Genomic DNA, 15,553 nt, shown 5'->3' with positions numbered 1-15,553 from the left:
GTAAGATATTCCTAATCTATAACAGCTGTTCTAAGAATGTACATGTTGGATGTGGTACGATAAAGCTGGTGCTGCCACAGGAGGAAATGAGAATGAGGTTCGAAGGGCAAAGTTTATCATACTCACAGGTCCCAGCGAGGGCAGTCACCTCATGCCATGCAGGCCCATAGAGGAAGCACCAGGTTTTGGCCAGGAGGCAGAAGCGAGATGAAGGGAAAAGCCTTGACCTTTATTGGGGTTTCCGCGGAAAAGATGAGAAAGCAGAGTCCTGGCAAGTGTGGAAAGCACGCCTCCCTCTCTCGTTCAGTTAAGTGGAACAGAAGATGTACAGCTGGCAGGATAGGTTTCTGAAACTCCAGGCTGTGGGGCAGAGTTGCTTCAGCCCAATATGATGTTGCATAATGGTATTTAAAAAAAATTCCGAGTGTTACCATAGCAACTAATATTTCCAGAAGAAAATCCGTTTTTCACTTGATAATTTCTTGTTACGTGTCCTATAATTTCTAATTTTAGAAAGACTAAAAATCTTTTTGAAATTCCCCAAAGTGGTTTGAAATTATTAGGAGAGAAAGGCATAGATAGATTCAGGGTTGTTGTTTTTTTCCTTTTTCTCATAACAATAATTTTATAAATTTCCAAACTCTTTTTCAGAAATGAAGGAGAAAGGCATAGGGCCTGAACATAGTGATTTGTGATAATCAAATCCTATTAAAACCTCAGTTCCTTGAAGGCAGGGCCTGTCATGCTTACTACTTTACCCCTCAGAGCCTGGCATTTGTTAGAAGTTCAATACGTATTTATTGCATGCATAAATCAGTTTGGTTTCCACCTGTAGATGCTGGGCCCTAACTTATATTCTTTTTACTCCAAAGTAGATTTATCACTTGACTAATTCTGTATAACAATAGAAGAAAGCCTGTATTCTTATGTTCTCTGACCAAAAATCAATTTTTGAAATAATCAACAAGGTGTGAATGAATATAAAATCATCAGTTAAAGGCTTTAGGGGGAGGTCCTTCAGAGATAGGAGTGACAGTCCTTGCTCCCAGTTAGGGATTGAGTAGGGGGTGTGATATAGTGTCTGGGACAGAGAGCCAGGATCCTGCCCTCGTGAGGGCCACTGCAGCTGAGTAGAAAAGTGCAACTTGGAATGTGTCGTCTTCCTCTAGATGTGTGGGCATTCATTGACCAGCATGGCTGTGTTCAACAGCAGAATTGCTAATTTATGAAAACCCATCCCTATTACCTTCAAAGATAAATTCGGGGCACATCAACATTCTTCATGGGAGGGGAGTTGCATCAAGGTAGTGATGTTTTTCATACATACTCCTCAGTAGGTCCCGGTATTCTAATTTTATTTTTACATTCACCAGTCCATCCTTTATTGGGCGTCTCATCTCAGACATTTAGGTCTCAGTACAGCACTTGATTTTGTTGGCTGAAGATGATACCTTAGCCTGGGAACTTTGAACAGAAATTCATCTCAAGCAGGACCTGACTTTTCGGTAGCTTAGGTCTGAGCTTCCTGCTCCAAGTTACCATTTTGTCACAGATATTCCACACTTCGGTATTCTCTCAAAGCGGGGAAACGGAAAGGGACGTTAAAATGTTCCTCTGCTGGCTGTAGTAATCATTTTAAAGACAAATGCCAGAGAAGGCAAAATTGAAGTACTACATCAATAACAGTAGACTCCAGATGAACTATTATTTAATTACCTGTGAAGAATATACTCATTTGTTTCCCCTTATAGATTGTTGTGTTAAATTCTATCTCCGACCTTCACGGCTACATTGACAAAAGCCAACTGACAGAGGACTTAGGGGGAACTTTGGAATATCGCCACAGCCAGTGGATAAATCATCGAACTGTGAGTACCAACGTGTGTGCCCTTTTCATCGTCTCTCCTTGTTTAGCACAAGACAGGGGAGTATAAGATCAACTGTTGGAGGTCTTTGCCCATGACCAGCTAACATCGGGAAGGTTGGGTTTTCCAAGCCACAGGCTGGGGGAGAAATAGAGCGAAGGGAAGAGGCTGGAGTTTTTCCTGCTGACTGTCTTCACCTTACCTCATCTTCTGGCACGGGGGTTTGGGAATTTCACTTAGAGTGCATCTGGGGAATTTTCAAAATACTAATACCCTACTATACCTCAGAGAAATTAATTTACTTGAGTTGGGATGGGTCTCAGTCATTAGTTTTCCACAAAACTCCCCAGATGATTCTAATGTATATAGACAGATTGAAAGCTGTGAAAGCACCTGACACATAATATTTTACTTTTCCCACTTACTCAGATTGGTGGTTAAGATGCTAAACTGGAAGTGTCAGTAAGATTGAGGAAAAAGTAGAAATTCAGCAGATAAGTGTTGCTATGTAAAGTTGTCACTCCCCTTTCCCTGCTCTCCTAAACCGATACCCTTGAAAAAACGAGGTTTTTCTAAGCAAAATCAGAAGCTCCCTTCACCATTCTGATGACAACTTGTGGTGTCAGCATACCTCTCTGTATCTGGTCACTTTGGAAACATGTTGCCCAATACCTGAACTACATTTAATTAGGTAGGAGAATACACTTTGTTTTAGAGCATATTGTTTTCTGACTTTTCTTTTTTTAAAAAAAGGAAATTTAAGAGTTAAACAAAAGTAGATTTCTAGTAACACAATTTCAAAGCAACAGATTCTAATCCCTCACTTCTTTGTATGCCATGTAATTTCAAAGAAGGCATGTCCGTTCCCAAAACCTAGAGGAAGGCCCATGAATGGGGCAAGAACCCTTTAAACTTCTCATCAGTTTTACCATAATAATGGTGATTCCAAGAAAATTTTGCTAAAAACACAAACAACAACAACAACAACAAAAAATGGAATGTGAAATTCTTCACAAACATATAATTCTAAATTAGCTTAAACCTGAAAGTTACAGAGGAAAGCTAATGCAGAACACCATACCTGAGTGTGATGAGGGTCGTTCCGGGATGCAATTTCTTTAAATCATACGAGTATAAAACGTGGAACCTGGAGTACTTCTAGGCTTTCTTTCTTTGCTTGCAAGACTTTTAATACATTGCTTTAAAAAATCAAAAGAATTTACTATCCCACCAGCCATAGTGGGCTAGCCAACTCTCCCTTTTGCTCTGATTTCTCTTCCAGTCCTTTATTTTATTATGTTGTTCATGTTTTTCAAGTTGCCTCAGATCTTTTTTATTTTTTGAAATAACACACATTTGCAACAAATAAAGAAGAAAACTAATGCACTTTGACACCAAAGACAAAAATAGTTCTTTAAGAACTTAGAGAAGTTAAGAAGATTACGGTCATGAAATTGATTATTTAAAGACTTGACATGAGCAGACATGTACACACATCCCCTCTTCCCCCAGGCCTAGTTTGTATCCATGGTTTGTGTTTGTGCATGTGCTATACATATTATTGTAAACTTTAAAAAACACAAGTAGTGTTGAAACATCAGAGATACTCTTTGTGTATCTTTTGCATGTTTTATGTATATATTTTGTATATGCACATATAATTAGAAATACATATTCACACATATACATACTCTTACATGTTGTGAATGTATAGAACTTTTTTTTTTTTTTTGTAGTAGTGTGCTTTCTGGGTGTCAGATCTTTGAGACTCATACAAAGTTAGAACTGAAAAGAACCTTAAAGATCATTTATTTCAATCACCTTATTATAGATAAGGAAACTGACTTTCAAAGTGCAGAGGTGACTTATCCACGGCCATATAGTCAAGTAGGGGCAGAGCCAAGACTAAGGCCAAGCTCTTTTTCATCACCCCATCAGGATAAGGTCCTCTGTGCCACTTCCAAGGTGATTATTCACTACTCACACACATGGAATCAAGTTAATTTGTTAATAGGCCCCTCCATAGAAAGTCTCTGGCTTTCCTCTACTTCCAGGGTAATATTTGCAGGACTCACACTTGACTCACCGAGATATTACTATTCTTGTTATTACACATGTGTGGTACTTTACTGTGTCCAAGATCCTTTCACATTTGCTATTCCTTTTGGCCCTCAGAAAAACCCTGCAAAAACAGAGCAAGCATTATCCCTATATTTCAAATGAGAACACTGGGACTCAGAGGCATTATATACCTTACCCAAGATCCCACAGTAGAGACGATTAGAATCGGGACTCTAATTTAAGTCTTCAGCTCTCAAAGCCAAGATCTTTCATTGATCTAGATTTAAATCTAGTTTTATTAAGTCTAGTTTTGCTGCCAAGAGATGATGTAGCATAGTGCTTCAGAGAGCCAGCCCTAAGCCAGATCACCCAGGTGCAATTCCAGTTCTGCCACTTATTTTTGGTGTGATTTTGAGGAAGTTACTTAACCTCAATGTGCATCAGTTTCCTCATCTACAGAATGTGAGGTAGTGATAAGAATAACACCTAATTGAGACGCATCATAAGAGATAGTACATGTGAAGCTAAATACTGAATAACCTCATATTTTCTTATAATTCCCTGATAAATTGGATTTTTATGTTATTTATCATAGGCTATTAGTGAATGCAGTTGAAAGTATCTTATATGGATGTTAGATTATGTGAAACTAATAATACTGATACACTTGAAAGAATGATTTTTATAAAAGTTAGTGTTTGACTTTCCAGGCCTAAATATTGTTGCTATGTCAAAACAAACTCACAGATACAGAGAACAAATTGATAGTTGCAAGATGAGAGGAGGTTTGAGGGGAAGGGTGAAATGGGGAAGGGATTAAGGAGTACAAATTGGCAGTTATAAAAATAGTCACAGGGATGTAAAGTACAGCCTAAGAAATATAGTCAATAAATAATATTGTAATAATTATGTGTGGTGTTAGATGGGTACTAGACTTATCATGATCACTTCCTAAGGTATGTAAATGTCTAATCACTGTGTGGTACACCTGAAACTAATATAATATTATATGTAAACTATAATTGAAAAATAAAAAACTTTAAAAAATAAAAGATTGTGGCTTTATCAGTACTTGTGCTAGTAGGGGAGACTCCACCCACAGCAATGTTTCAAGTATGAAAATGGTGTAGACAAAACCAGGTTTAGACAGTAAGGGGAAGTGTGCCATGCTCTGGAATCCTTATTATGCCCACCTGAGCTCTGGCCTCTGGCATAAAGAAAGGCCACCACGGATCTGGCACGTTCTTTATGATGTGTGTTTAGATTTTTAGAAATGTTCTCCGATGATGCAGGAACAGAAGTAACTGTCCCAAATGAAAATTAGGTTTGGCCTCTTTGCTCCTACTATTCATCCATTCAGCGTTTATGGGCCACCTACCTCTGTGCCACGTGTAGTTCCGTGCCCTGGGGGAACAGAGATGAAGGTAATATTGTGCTGGCCCTCCAGGGCTAAAATTGTCTCAGAAGCAGAAGGAAGTGGGTGAGGCTGTGCCATTCCACTCAAAAGCAGAGTGGAATGATTTGGGGACTCTGAAAAGCCATTCACCTTCTGATGGTCACTGTCACTTTTTCTAGGCAAGGCCACATGTTTCCTAAAGCACCCTGCTGAAATGCAGGTATCTCACAAGGATATTAGCTGCAAAGTCACTAACCCATTGGCAGAGTAGGGTCCTTAAGTGGAAGGGAACGCAGAACAAGGTCAATTTTTGTAAAGGAGAAGAGAGAAAGAGGTCCCCGACCTTTCCCCACGTGTGACAGAAATGACTCTTAAAGGTCACTACTGACTTAATCACTGCTTTCATCTTTTTCCTCAGTGTCATATCCTCTCAGCCACATTTGACAAGCTTCTTAGAGATGCCAGGAAGCCTGGCTGTGCGTGTGCACGGACGGGGAGGGTAGAGTACAGTGTAGGAGAGAAAGAAAGGTTTATTAGAGAGGGGTGGGTGGCGCTGCCCTGTTTAGCATTTTACCGTGTTAATCCTGGGTCAGATTTAATGTTAGGTCTCCTTAGGATCACGAACAATGCTCTGAAATGGAAAGAGCTGACCCTGTTTGAATCCTATCTGCCTTCCTGCCTCACTGCCCAAGTAACATGATCTTGGGCAAGTCATTTGACCTTTTGGAGTTCCTGTTTCTATAAAATGGAGATAAAATACCTCCCACTCTGGATCGTTGAGATGATAGGCAAACGTATAGCACCAAGTATGATGCATGGCCCCTTGCAGGTACTCAGTAGCTAGTTCTACTGTCCTTCCACTGAGAAAGCATGTTGGCAAATGTTGATCCCTCCACGTTACTATGATTGTCTGACCTTCCAGGCCATCGAAAACTTTGCCTTGACATTGAAGACCACTGCCCGGATGCTTCAGACGTTTGGGGCCTGCCTGGCCACGACGGAGTTGCCCAGAGGCGTGCCGTCCACTGAAGAGCTTCTCGTGTCCCACACAAGGCAGTGGGACAAGCTGCAGGTGAGTGGTCAGCGGCCTCTCACAGTCCAGCCTCTGTGCCAGCAGATGGTCAGCCTCCTGGCGAGAGCCGGGAGAAGTATTCAGTCCTTTTCTTCCCTCTTCTCCCGTGACTTGGCAGCCGCTGATCGTCTTCAACCTTCCCGACAGACAGTACATGAAGAGAAAAATCTCTTGAGTCTGGGAGGTACATGTAAAAGAATTGCAATGAAGACCTGTGAGAAGCATGCCAGCAAAGGGAAACTCATTCTGGCCTTGTGTGCTGGCAAAATGAGCTGTGGGAGCATCCCTTCAAGGGCAGCACGCCTAGGATCCGCTAAGGACAGAACAAGATACAATGGCTGAAATTGTAGGGAGAGCAGAAAGTCAGTTGGCTTTTGAAGCATAAGCTTTTCTGTGGCTGTTGTAAAATTGGGGCAGACTAATAAGCTGACATATTGCTTCACTTTCTCAGGGACGTGTCTTTTTATTTGGGGACTAATCTGAGAAAGAAGACTATGGAAGGTGCTTTGAACTGGGTTTAAGTAGAGGCACCTATTAAATGACTCATAAAAGCACGTCGAAACTGCTTTTATGAGTTGCTGAGAAGGGAGCTTGGCAGGTTCTTTAGGTCACGCAATAAAAGGAAGTCTCCCTGGGGCTGACTGGATGGGGTGTCAGTCCCCTTCTGCCTCCAGAAACACAAACAGATGGAATCCATTTTTTCACAAAAGACAAGAACTGAAGAGGGCTGCAAACTGAGGCTTCGAAGGTTGATACATCTTAGCATTATATGTATTCTTGCTGCACGGAGTTTGAGAAGAGCTGCACTCTTATCTGTGACCCAAAATTTGAAAAAATGCCTGCTAGGCATTTGATTTGTTCATTTATTCAACATGTATTGACTACCCACTACTACATACCTGGGAAACAAACAAAAAATGCAAACTCAAGGAACACATAGTTTATTTAGGGGAATCTCAGAGTCTAGTAGTTGAGGAAAATTAATTCTTCCATGGGCCAGGGAGCTCTGTTTAATTCTTTTTTAAAGGAGCTTGATATTGAAAAAGAGTTCAAAATATATTCCTAAAGTGACTCTGAGTTACCAAAAGATCTGGATTGGAGCTGTGAAAACCTGAAAGCATCCTGGAAATTTTCCCTAGAAATGTCTCTCAGAAGTTTGATCCTTTTCTTTGCCAAATATATGGCCCAAGTTCACCTCCCATGATTCTCGGAAGAGATGGCATGGGTTGCAGAAGACCAGGTGTAGGGTGCCTCTGAGAAGTTTGCCAGAAAAGGGCTGGCGGTCCAGGCCCACAGGTCACAGACCACAGGAGCCTGCAAAGTGGTCCGTTAGTCCATGGGAGCGGCACTGAGCACGCCAAACATAACAGGAGAGCTCTGTGCACGGAGCTCCTGGCCTAGGCGTGTCAGCGTGCTCCCTGCCTCGTTCCAAGGAGGGTTTGGAGAGGAACAGAGCAGAAGCACTGAGACAACAACGTGGTCAATCAGGGAGGTCTCTGGGGAAAAGGCAAAATATTTTGGATGTTAGATGAGGACACGTATCTGAGGGATGAAACCAGCTAGTGAGGTCCTGCTGCACGGTGCAGTGAGGGTTCCCAGGAAGGGCGGATGAGTGGGTGTTCTGTCACTTCTACACAAGCAAAGGGTTCCACGGAGGGAAAGGGCCACTCTCCAAGATGGAACAAGGTCATTTTCTTGGGCATGGTGACAAGCTGTTATTGGTATGAAAACATACAACGCTGCACAAAGAAGGCTAAAAGTTCGCTCAGATTATGTAGTGGAGTAACTTTGTAGAATAATTTGCGGTATTGTCTGACATCTATAAGAAATAACTTCATACTCTAATTATCTTATCTCAATTTGGTTCAACACCCATATCTAGCCAGTAAGACAAGTGAAAGAAATTTAGGAGATTTCATTTAAGTAGCCATTTAGTAAGAAAATAAATGCAAAGTCTTGCATAAACAAAACTGTTATACTTGCATTTATATTCCACACGTCTCCAAAATCATGGAGAAGACCTATGAGTATAACTATTTTAAGATAAAATTCTCAAAGAGTTTAATTTGTCCAAGTGTCTACCTTGATTAAGTTTTACCTGGATTAAAATATAATTTTGTCTTTATTTTGCCAAGTAATATTAACATCCTTTTAAAGACAAGACAGGGTGTTAAAGCCTTTTGTTATTACTAATTATTGGCCTAACACAAATTTGATTTCTTTGTCCCTTATATATTAGAAGCAAAAACACCAAAATCATTTAGAGTTACATTTTTTTTCCCATCCAAAAATGCTTTAAAGAGAGAAAGGGTTTATATTTTTAAAAGGAATACATTTAAACTTTTATTAAAAACTTAGTAACTTTTGTGGTTATTTATACACATTTTATTTTATTCTTGTTAGAGTATATTACTTACCTTTTAACCAAAATTTCTATAACTAATTAAATTTTTTTTCCATTTGGAAAAAAACCTTTTCCAACTGAACAACCAATGTAAGATTAATTCCTCAGATCAGTGAATTTTTAAATTTATTTAAATATCTATAGAAGTTACAGGGTATGATTTATGGCTTTCTCCCACCCTGGAAAGTTTTTGTCTAAATAGCACAGCATTAAGAAATTTGGCTTAATATCTTGATTTCCTTTCTCCTGGGGATCTTTGAGACCCCTTATTTTAGATCCACATAAGCACCCAGTTGCCTCTACAATCAACCAATCAGAGTAGGAGATTCATCGAATTTGAGAACTTTTACAGCCCAGTCTCATTTGCTAATGCTTTATGGAATTAGAATAATTCTAATTTATTTATTCTGACTTCTTCAAAATTATCTTCCAAAAGAATCTCTTCTCTTTTGGCCACACTGGTGTATCAAACCAATCTGTTTACGAATAAAAAAATTTCAGCACATTCACAGCAAAAAATTTCATAAACATTCACAGAAAGTTTGATTCAAACTTTCAAGCCAATTTATGACTTTAAAGAAGGCTCCTCTCTAGAAGCATAAATTCCTTTTCCTAAGGCTGAACGATAAGTTGGCTCTTAACCCATGTTTATAGTCATAGAGTACTCCCAGTTTCAATATATGTCATTTTCTGTCCAATCAGATTGTAAGCACTTGGGCTTCATGCTAAGATTTGAAACCTTATTTTCTCTTGATTTCGCTATACCATCTGAGGGACAGAAAGGAAGAGAGAGAGACTTGTATACACACGCAGCTTTGGCCTTCTCTGGGAGAAGCCAACATCCTGTGAGTCCAGACAAGCACGTACAACTCAGCACACTTATCCCATCTCTGCATATACTTTTCACACACAGATGGAGAGTTAGAGCACATATTCAGAGCATGTTCATACAGGTGTCCCAAACTCTTCAGCCTATGGGATCCTTCTCCAAGGAGAGCTCCCATTTCCTGAGGAAAGGTAACTTGACAGATGATAGGCCATCTCTCAGTTTACAAGCAGTATGGTAGCACTCATCTTCTGCCTGTCTGTATAAAGAGAAGAAACCTACCAAAACTCCTGTGACTTTGTACAGATGTTCCCAGAAGAAGGTCCCTAAGCTATTCCATGAGTGCTGGCAGTACAAAAATTAAATGCCCAAAATGATTAAGGATGTTTTCTCTTCATGGGAACTGAAGCTGCTTAAGATCCTTTGGCCATGGGACAACTGGATATCCACATGGAAAAGAAGGAAATTGGATGCTTACTTCACACCATATATAAAAATTAACTCAAAATTGATAAAAAAACTAAATGTAAATTCTAAAACTATAAAACTCTTAGATGAAAATATAGATGTAATCTTCATAACCTTAGATTAGGCAATGGTTTCTTAGATATGACACCAAAAGTATAAGCAACCAAAGAAAAAACAAATAAATCAAACATTATCAAAATTAAGAACCGCTGTGTTTCAAAGGGCACTATCAAGAAGGTGAAAAGACAACCCACAGAATGAGAGAAAATACTTGCCAATCATATATCTGATAAGAGTCTAGTACCCAGAACATACGAGTAAAAATGACTCTTACAACTCAATATAAAAAGACAAGAAACCCAGTTAAAAAATGGGCAAAGTATTTGAATAGACCTATCTCTGAAGAAGATATACAAATGGCAATTAAGCACATGAGAATATGTGCAATATCATTAGTCATTAGAGAAATGCAAATCAAAACTACAGTGATATATCCACTAGAGTGGCGATCACAAAGAAGATGGATAATAGCAAGTGTTGGTAAGGATGTGAAGAAATATGAATCCGCATACACTGCAGATAGGAATGTCAACTGTCTGGTAAGTCCTCAAAAAGTTAAATATAGTTACCGTATGACCAGCATTTCTGCTTCTAGATATATACACAAGAGAATTGAAACATATACTTCACACAAAAACGTACAGGAGCCTTTTTCATCACACCCCAAAAGCGGAAACAATCCACATGTCCAACTTATGAATGGATAAACAAAATGTTGTGTATCCATACAAAGGAATCTTACTCAGCTACAGAAAGGAATGAAGTACTGAAACATGCTACAACGTGAAGTGAAAGAAGCAGACACAAAAAGCTACGTATTGTATGACTCAATTTATAGGAAATGTTGAGAGCAGGCAAATCCATTGAGAAAGCAGGTAGAGGAGAGGTTGCCAGAGGCTGGGAAGAGGGTGAAATGGAGGACTGCTAATAGGTATGGGTTTCTTTTGGGAGGAAACGAAAATGTTTTGGAAGAAAAACATGGAATGATATACTTTAAAAGGGTAAATTTTAAGGTATAGAAGTTATATCTCAGTTGAAAACAAGACAAGCCCCTCAGACTCTAAGAGTACAATAAAATAACTTTGCAGGTTATGTTCTTTTCTTATCCTATTTATAAAGGCCCTGCAGACTTTCTTTCCTAGCAAAAAGCTCGTCCCATTGTTTTATTTCCTGCTGGTTTTAGAAGCAGTTCACAGAAGCAGACAGTCTCCCTCCTATCCTCAAAGGGGGTGATTCTCACCTTTTGTCTGGTCTTCTTTAGGCAAGAAACACTGTTGGCCTTCTGCTCATAGATGGTCTAGTCAACTGTATCATACGTTCATTTAAAGGGAGTAGGACTCTCAGTTTTGTTGTTGTTGTTGTTGTTGTTAAAATACGAAGTTTAACAGAGCTGTGCGCCTTTTCTCATCATGCAAGGGGAGAGAGGAAAGTGCCAGTGGTCCTTAAATCATGTGATAGAGTAATCTCCACAAATAGGAATACTGCTTAGTATTCAGTATTTGTTCTATTCAGTATTCATTCCATTTTGTATTCAGAGATTACAATTCCATCAATATTACCAGGGCAACAAACAATTATTACGAGAAAATAATCAGAATTAAAAGTTATTTTCGTAGGCCCTAGAAATAATTTTATAGTCTTAGAAATTTTTTAAGACCCCTTTGTTCAAACTCTGCTTTTCAGAGAACGTAAGTTAGAAGTGAATTGGGACACAGGTATCACTCTTGCACAGGAAGATAAAATTGGTATTCTTATGAATATTTTCAATGTTAATACCTTAACAAATCAGTGTTTTGAACTAGTTTTGTGCCACAGGAAGCTCTCTCTCCGTAGTTTCTGAGGACAGGGGACATCTCATGTTTTTCAGGGACTTCTTTTTTTCTAACTTATGAAGCCTTGCATTTTAAAGGCCAGATTCTGGAATTCATTAGTTAGCATGATAAACAAAGTAGAATAGTAGAGCTAACATTTAGTGGCAGAAATGGGGTAATAGAAGTGAAATAAGGAATATAAAGCATTAATTATTCATGTATTCTTTAGGCTCTGATTCATCCCTTTCCTTCCTACCCCACCTCCACCCCCAGGGCATGACACAGGCGAGCACAATGCTTGGCATATAATAATAGGTCTTTATAAATATATTTTGAATGAATGTCCAAATTCATTCTTACCTTTGTCTTGGGAAAGAATTCTTCCAGAAAATTTAAATTCTTTTGAGCCTGACATAGTCCCCCTTGCCCTGTTCAGTGGGTCTTCTTCTGAACCAATTGCTTTTTCCCATAATGATAGAACCATAATGATGAGTACACACTGGGACAGCCATATCCATTGTTAAAAGAGTTAAATATTTACATCCCTTGAGTGCCCCACTCCATTTCCCTGGCCCATTTTCCTGGGACCCACAAGATCTCGTCAGTAGTCTAACCCAGGTGCAACTAAAGGGTTAGCACCTGGACCACAGTTGGTGTCATGATTGCTTCAGCATTGCATCTGCCGTCTGTGCTGATTGGCCAGTGTCTGCTCTGTACAGGTGTTCAATATTTTGAGCTGTTACTACTGTGGACAAGGGCAAATTCCATTTTGGGGCTGAGCAACTTACCTTTGTATTTTTCAAGTATTATAGTTGCTCAAACTTTCCCTGTGTTTATGGCACATTTTGGTGACCCTGCTGAAGTTGACCATGTGGTGTAGTCCCAAAGCAGTAATCAAGTCGCGATTTTCCTTTGTGTTTTTTTTTAACCACGTGAAGGGGATACACAATGTATGACATCACTTACTAAGATTCACGTTCCCTCTCTCACACACTTTTCCTCACACTCTGCAGCCTTTTGTGTGTGTTTCTCTTTCAAGCTTCCCTAGCAATATACTTCTTTTTGGCCCCTCCATCTTTCCTCCCAACTCTGCATCACACACACACACACACACACACACATTATATATATATATAATATTTTTTTATTATAGTGGCTAATGCCAGAATACTGCTGTAATGCTGGAAGCTCAGGGGCAGTTAAGAAACTGAGTGACAAAAGCCAGGACCCTTTCTAGTGAGTAAGAAGAAGAAGGAAAAGCTAAGAGCATTTACTAATGAGTGCTTTCCCACCCCTGTCATATCTTTTTTGTCTTTATCCTATACTTTCTGTAACCTGATTACTTTCAAGCCATTATTAATTCATCTAACTTACAAATATTTAATGAACATTGATGAGGTAAGAAGAAATGTGGCCGATACCTAGAATGGAAAAGAAGGGATATGTCCAGTTCCCAGGCAGGAATACCAGCCAAGTGGCTGACATGTGGCGTTACCTGGAGTGAACAGAGACACAGGGGGTATCCAAAGATTTTGAGGGGCTAAATCGGAGAAGTCAAATCTATCACGAGGCTGGATATGGATAATGGAAGCATTCAAGGGGGTGAATACTGGCGTGGGGTGGGATCCAAAGAGCAAAGGCATGAGGTTGAGAGGGACAGATTTCAGTATGAACAGAGTGGAGAGTATAAAATTCTGCGGGGAGTGAGCTGGAGGCTCTGTGAAGACTGGAGGTGGCCGGGGTAGGTAAAGGAGATTCAGTGTTCATGTGCGTGGAGGGGATTGTTTGGTAACTATGGGACTCTTCTAACTCCCAGGGCATACCCAGCCATCATTCTGTGTTATCCAGGAACCAAACCCAGAACTCCCGGCAGCAAAATTCTAGGTCAGGCTCTGCCTCTTTTGCCTTGCCTTATGGTTAACATAAGATGTTAACCCTGCACTGTGTGAGTAGAGGACTAGAGCTACTGGATTTGGAAGGAGGTAGCTTGACATCTTCCCCAATTGAAAAGCTCTAAGTCAGTCTCTATGTAAAAACAACAGAATAGAATTGCTTTGGAAGTAGGAATCTTTCCATGTCAAACTGAAACTGTTGCCTATCTCAGCCAAACTTCAATAATTGAATAAGGCCACACTTTGGGAGTAGGTGGAAGGAGAGGTAGGTTTTTTGACAAGATCAGATGAAGTTGTTTTCATGGTCAGCTAGCAATTATTACATTATTATTGCATGGCAGTTTCTAGCATGTAACATTCAATCTGTCTTTTCTTTTTTAAGATTTTGATTAAAATATAGATAGCATACAATATTATATTAGTTTCAGGGGTATGCCACAGTTATTCAACATTTATATACCTAAAGAAGTGATCACCATTATAAGTCCATTAACCATCTGACACCGTGCTATCCACGCTATCACAGTATTATTGACTATATCCCCTATGCTATATGTTCTATTCCCATGATTTATTTGTTTTATACCTGGAAATTTGAACCTCTTATTCCCCTTCACCTTCTGCCCCTTAAAAAAAAGTTTTCCATTACAGTTGACATTCCATATTATTTTATATTAATTTCAGGTATACAGCATAGTGGTTAGACATTTATATAATTTAAGAAGTGAGCTTCCTGACTAGTCTAGTTCCCACCTGTCACTATACATAGTTATTACTGTTTTATTGACTATATTCCCTATGCTTTACTTTACGTCCCCATGGCTCTTTGTAACAACCAATTTGTACTTCTTAATCCCTTCCCCTTTTTCACCCACCCCCACATTACCCCTCCCATCTGGCAACCATCAAATGTTCTCTGTATCTATGAGTTTGTTTCCATTTTGTTTGTTTTGTTTTTTAGATTCCACATATAAGCAAAATCACATTGCACCTATCTTGCTCTCTCTGACATAGTCCACTCAGCACAATTTCCTCCACATCCATCCATGCTGCCACAGATGACAAAACCCATTCCCTTCCATGGCCGAGTAATATCCCTCTGTATAAATGTAACATCTCCTCTTTATCCATTCATCCATCAACGGACACCCAGGCTGCCTCCACATCTTGGCCATTGTAAACAATGCTGCAATGAACATATGGACGCACACGTCCCCTCAAAGTAGTGTTTTGGGTTTCTTCAGATAAATACCACACCCTGCCCCCAGAAGTGGGATTACTGGGTTCTTCTTTGTTTCTTGTTATAGCCTTTGTTTTAAAGTCTCTTTCTCTAGTATAAGTATTGTTACCCCAGCTTTTTTTTCATTTCCATTTTCATGAAATATCTTTATCCACCCCTTTAAATTCAAATGTGTGTCTTTCAATCGAAGTGAGTCTGGTAAACAGCATATGTAAAGGTCTTGTTTTCTTATTCATTCAGCCACTCTGTTTTGATTGTAGCATGTAATCCATTTACATTGAAAGTAATTGTTGGTAGATGTGTAGTTAATGCCATTTTATTATTCATATTTTTTATTTTATTTTATTTTATCTTAAAGAAGTCCCTCTAACATTCCTTGTAATATTGGTTTGTTGGTGATGAACTCCTTTAGCTTTTTCTCATCTGGGAATCTCTATCTGTCCTTGATTCTAAGTGAT

At 39.4% G+C, this 15,553-nt stretch overlaps 1 protein-coding gene across 13 annotated transcripts in view; it reads left to right on the top strand.

Annotated features, from left to right (window-relative positions):
• The window catches only part of MCF2L2 (MCF.2 cell line derived transforming sequence-like 2), a 209,650-nt gene that overhangs the window by 70,123 nt on the left and 123,974 nt on the right, over positions 1-15,553 (top strand). For 11 of the 13 annotated variants that reach the window (XR_012494951.1, XR_012494952.1, XR_012494953.1 and 8 more), the window contains exons 6-7: positions 1,752-1,868; positions 6,245-6,394. Coding sequence is in view for 10 of the 13 variants with exons in the window: in XM_019735803.2 (XP_019591362.2) it covers positions 1,752-1,868; positions 6,245-6,394 (267 nt within the window). In the remaining 3 variants the exon portion in view is untranslated. The remainder of the gene's footprint in view (positions 1-1,751; positions 1,869-6,244; positions 6,395-15,553) is intronic. The other 2 variants (XM_074328532.1, XM_074328533.1) reach the window with 2 other exon arrangements.

This window comes from Rhinolophus sinicus, linkage group LG01 (genome assembly GCF_036562045.2).
Source record: "Rhinolophus sinicus isolate RSC01 linkage group LG01, ASM3656204v1, whole genome shotgun sequence".
Classification (NCBI taxonomy): domain Eukaryota; kingdom Metazoa; phylum Chordata; class Mammalia; order Chiroptera; family Rhinolophidae; genus Rhinolophus; species Rhinolophus sinicus.
The sequence above is the reverse complement of the archived record's forward strand: the minus strand, read 5'-3'. Positions and strand labels throughout refer to the sequence as shown.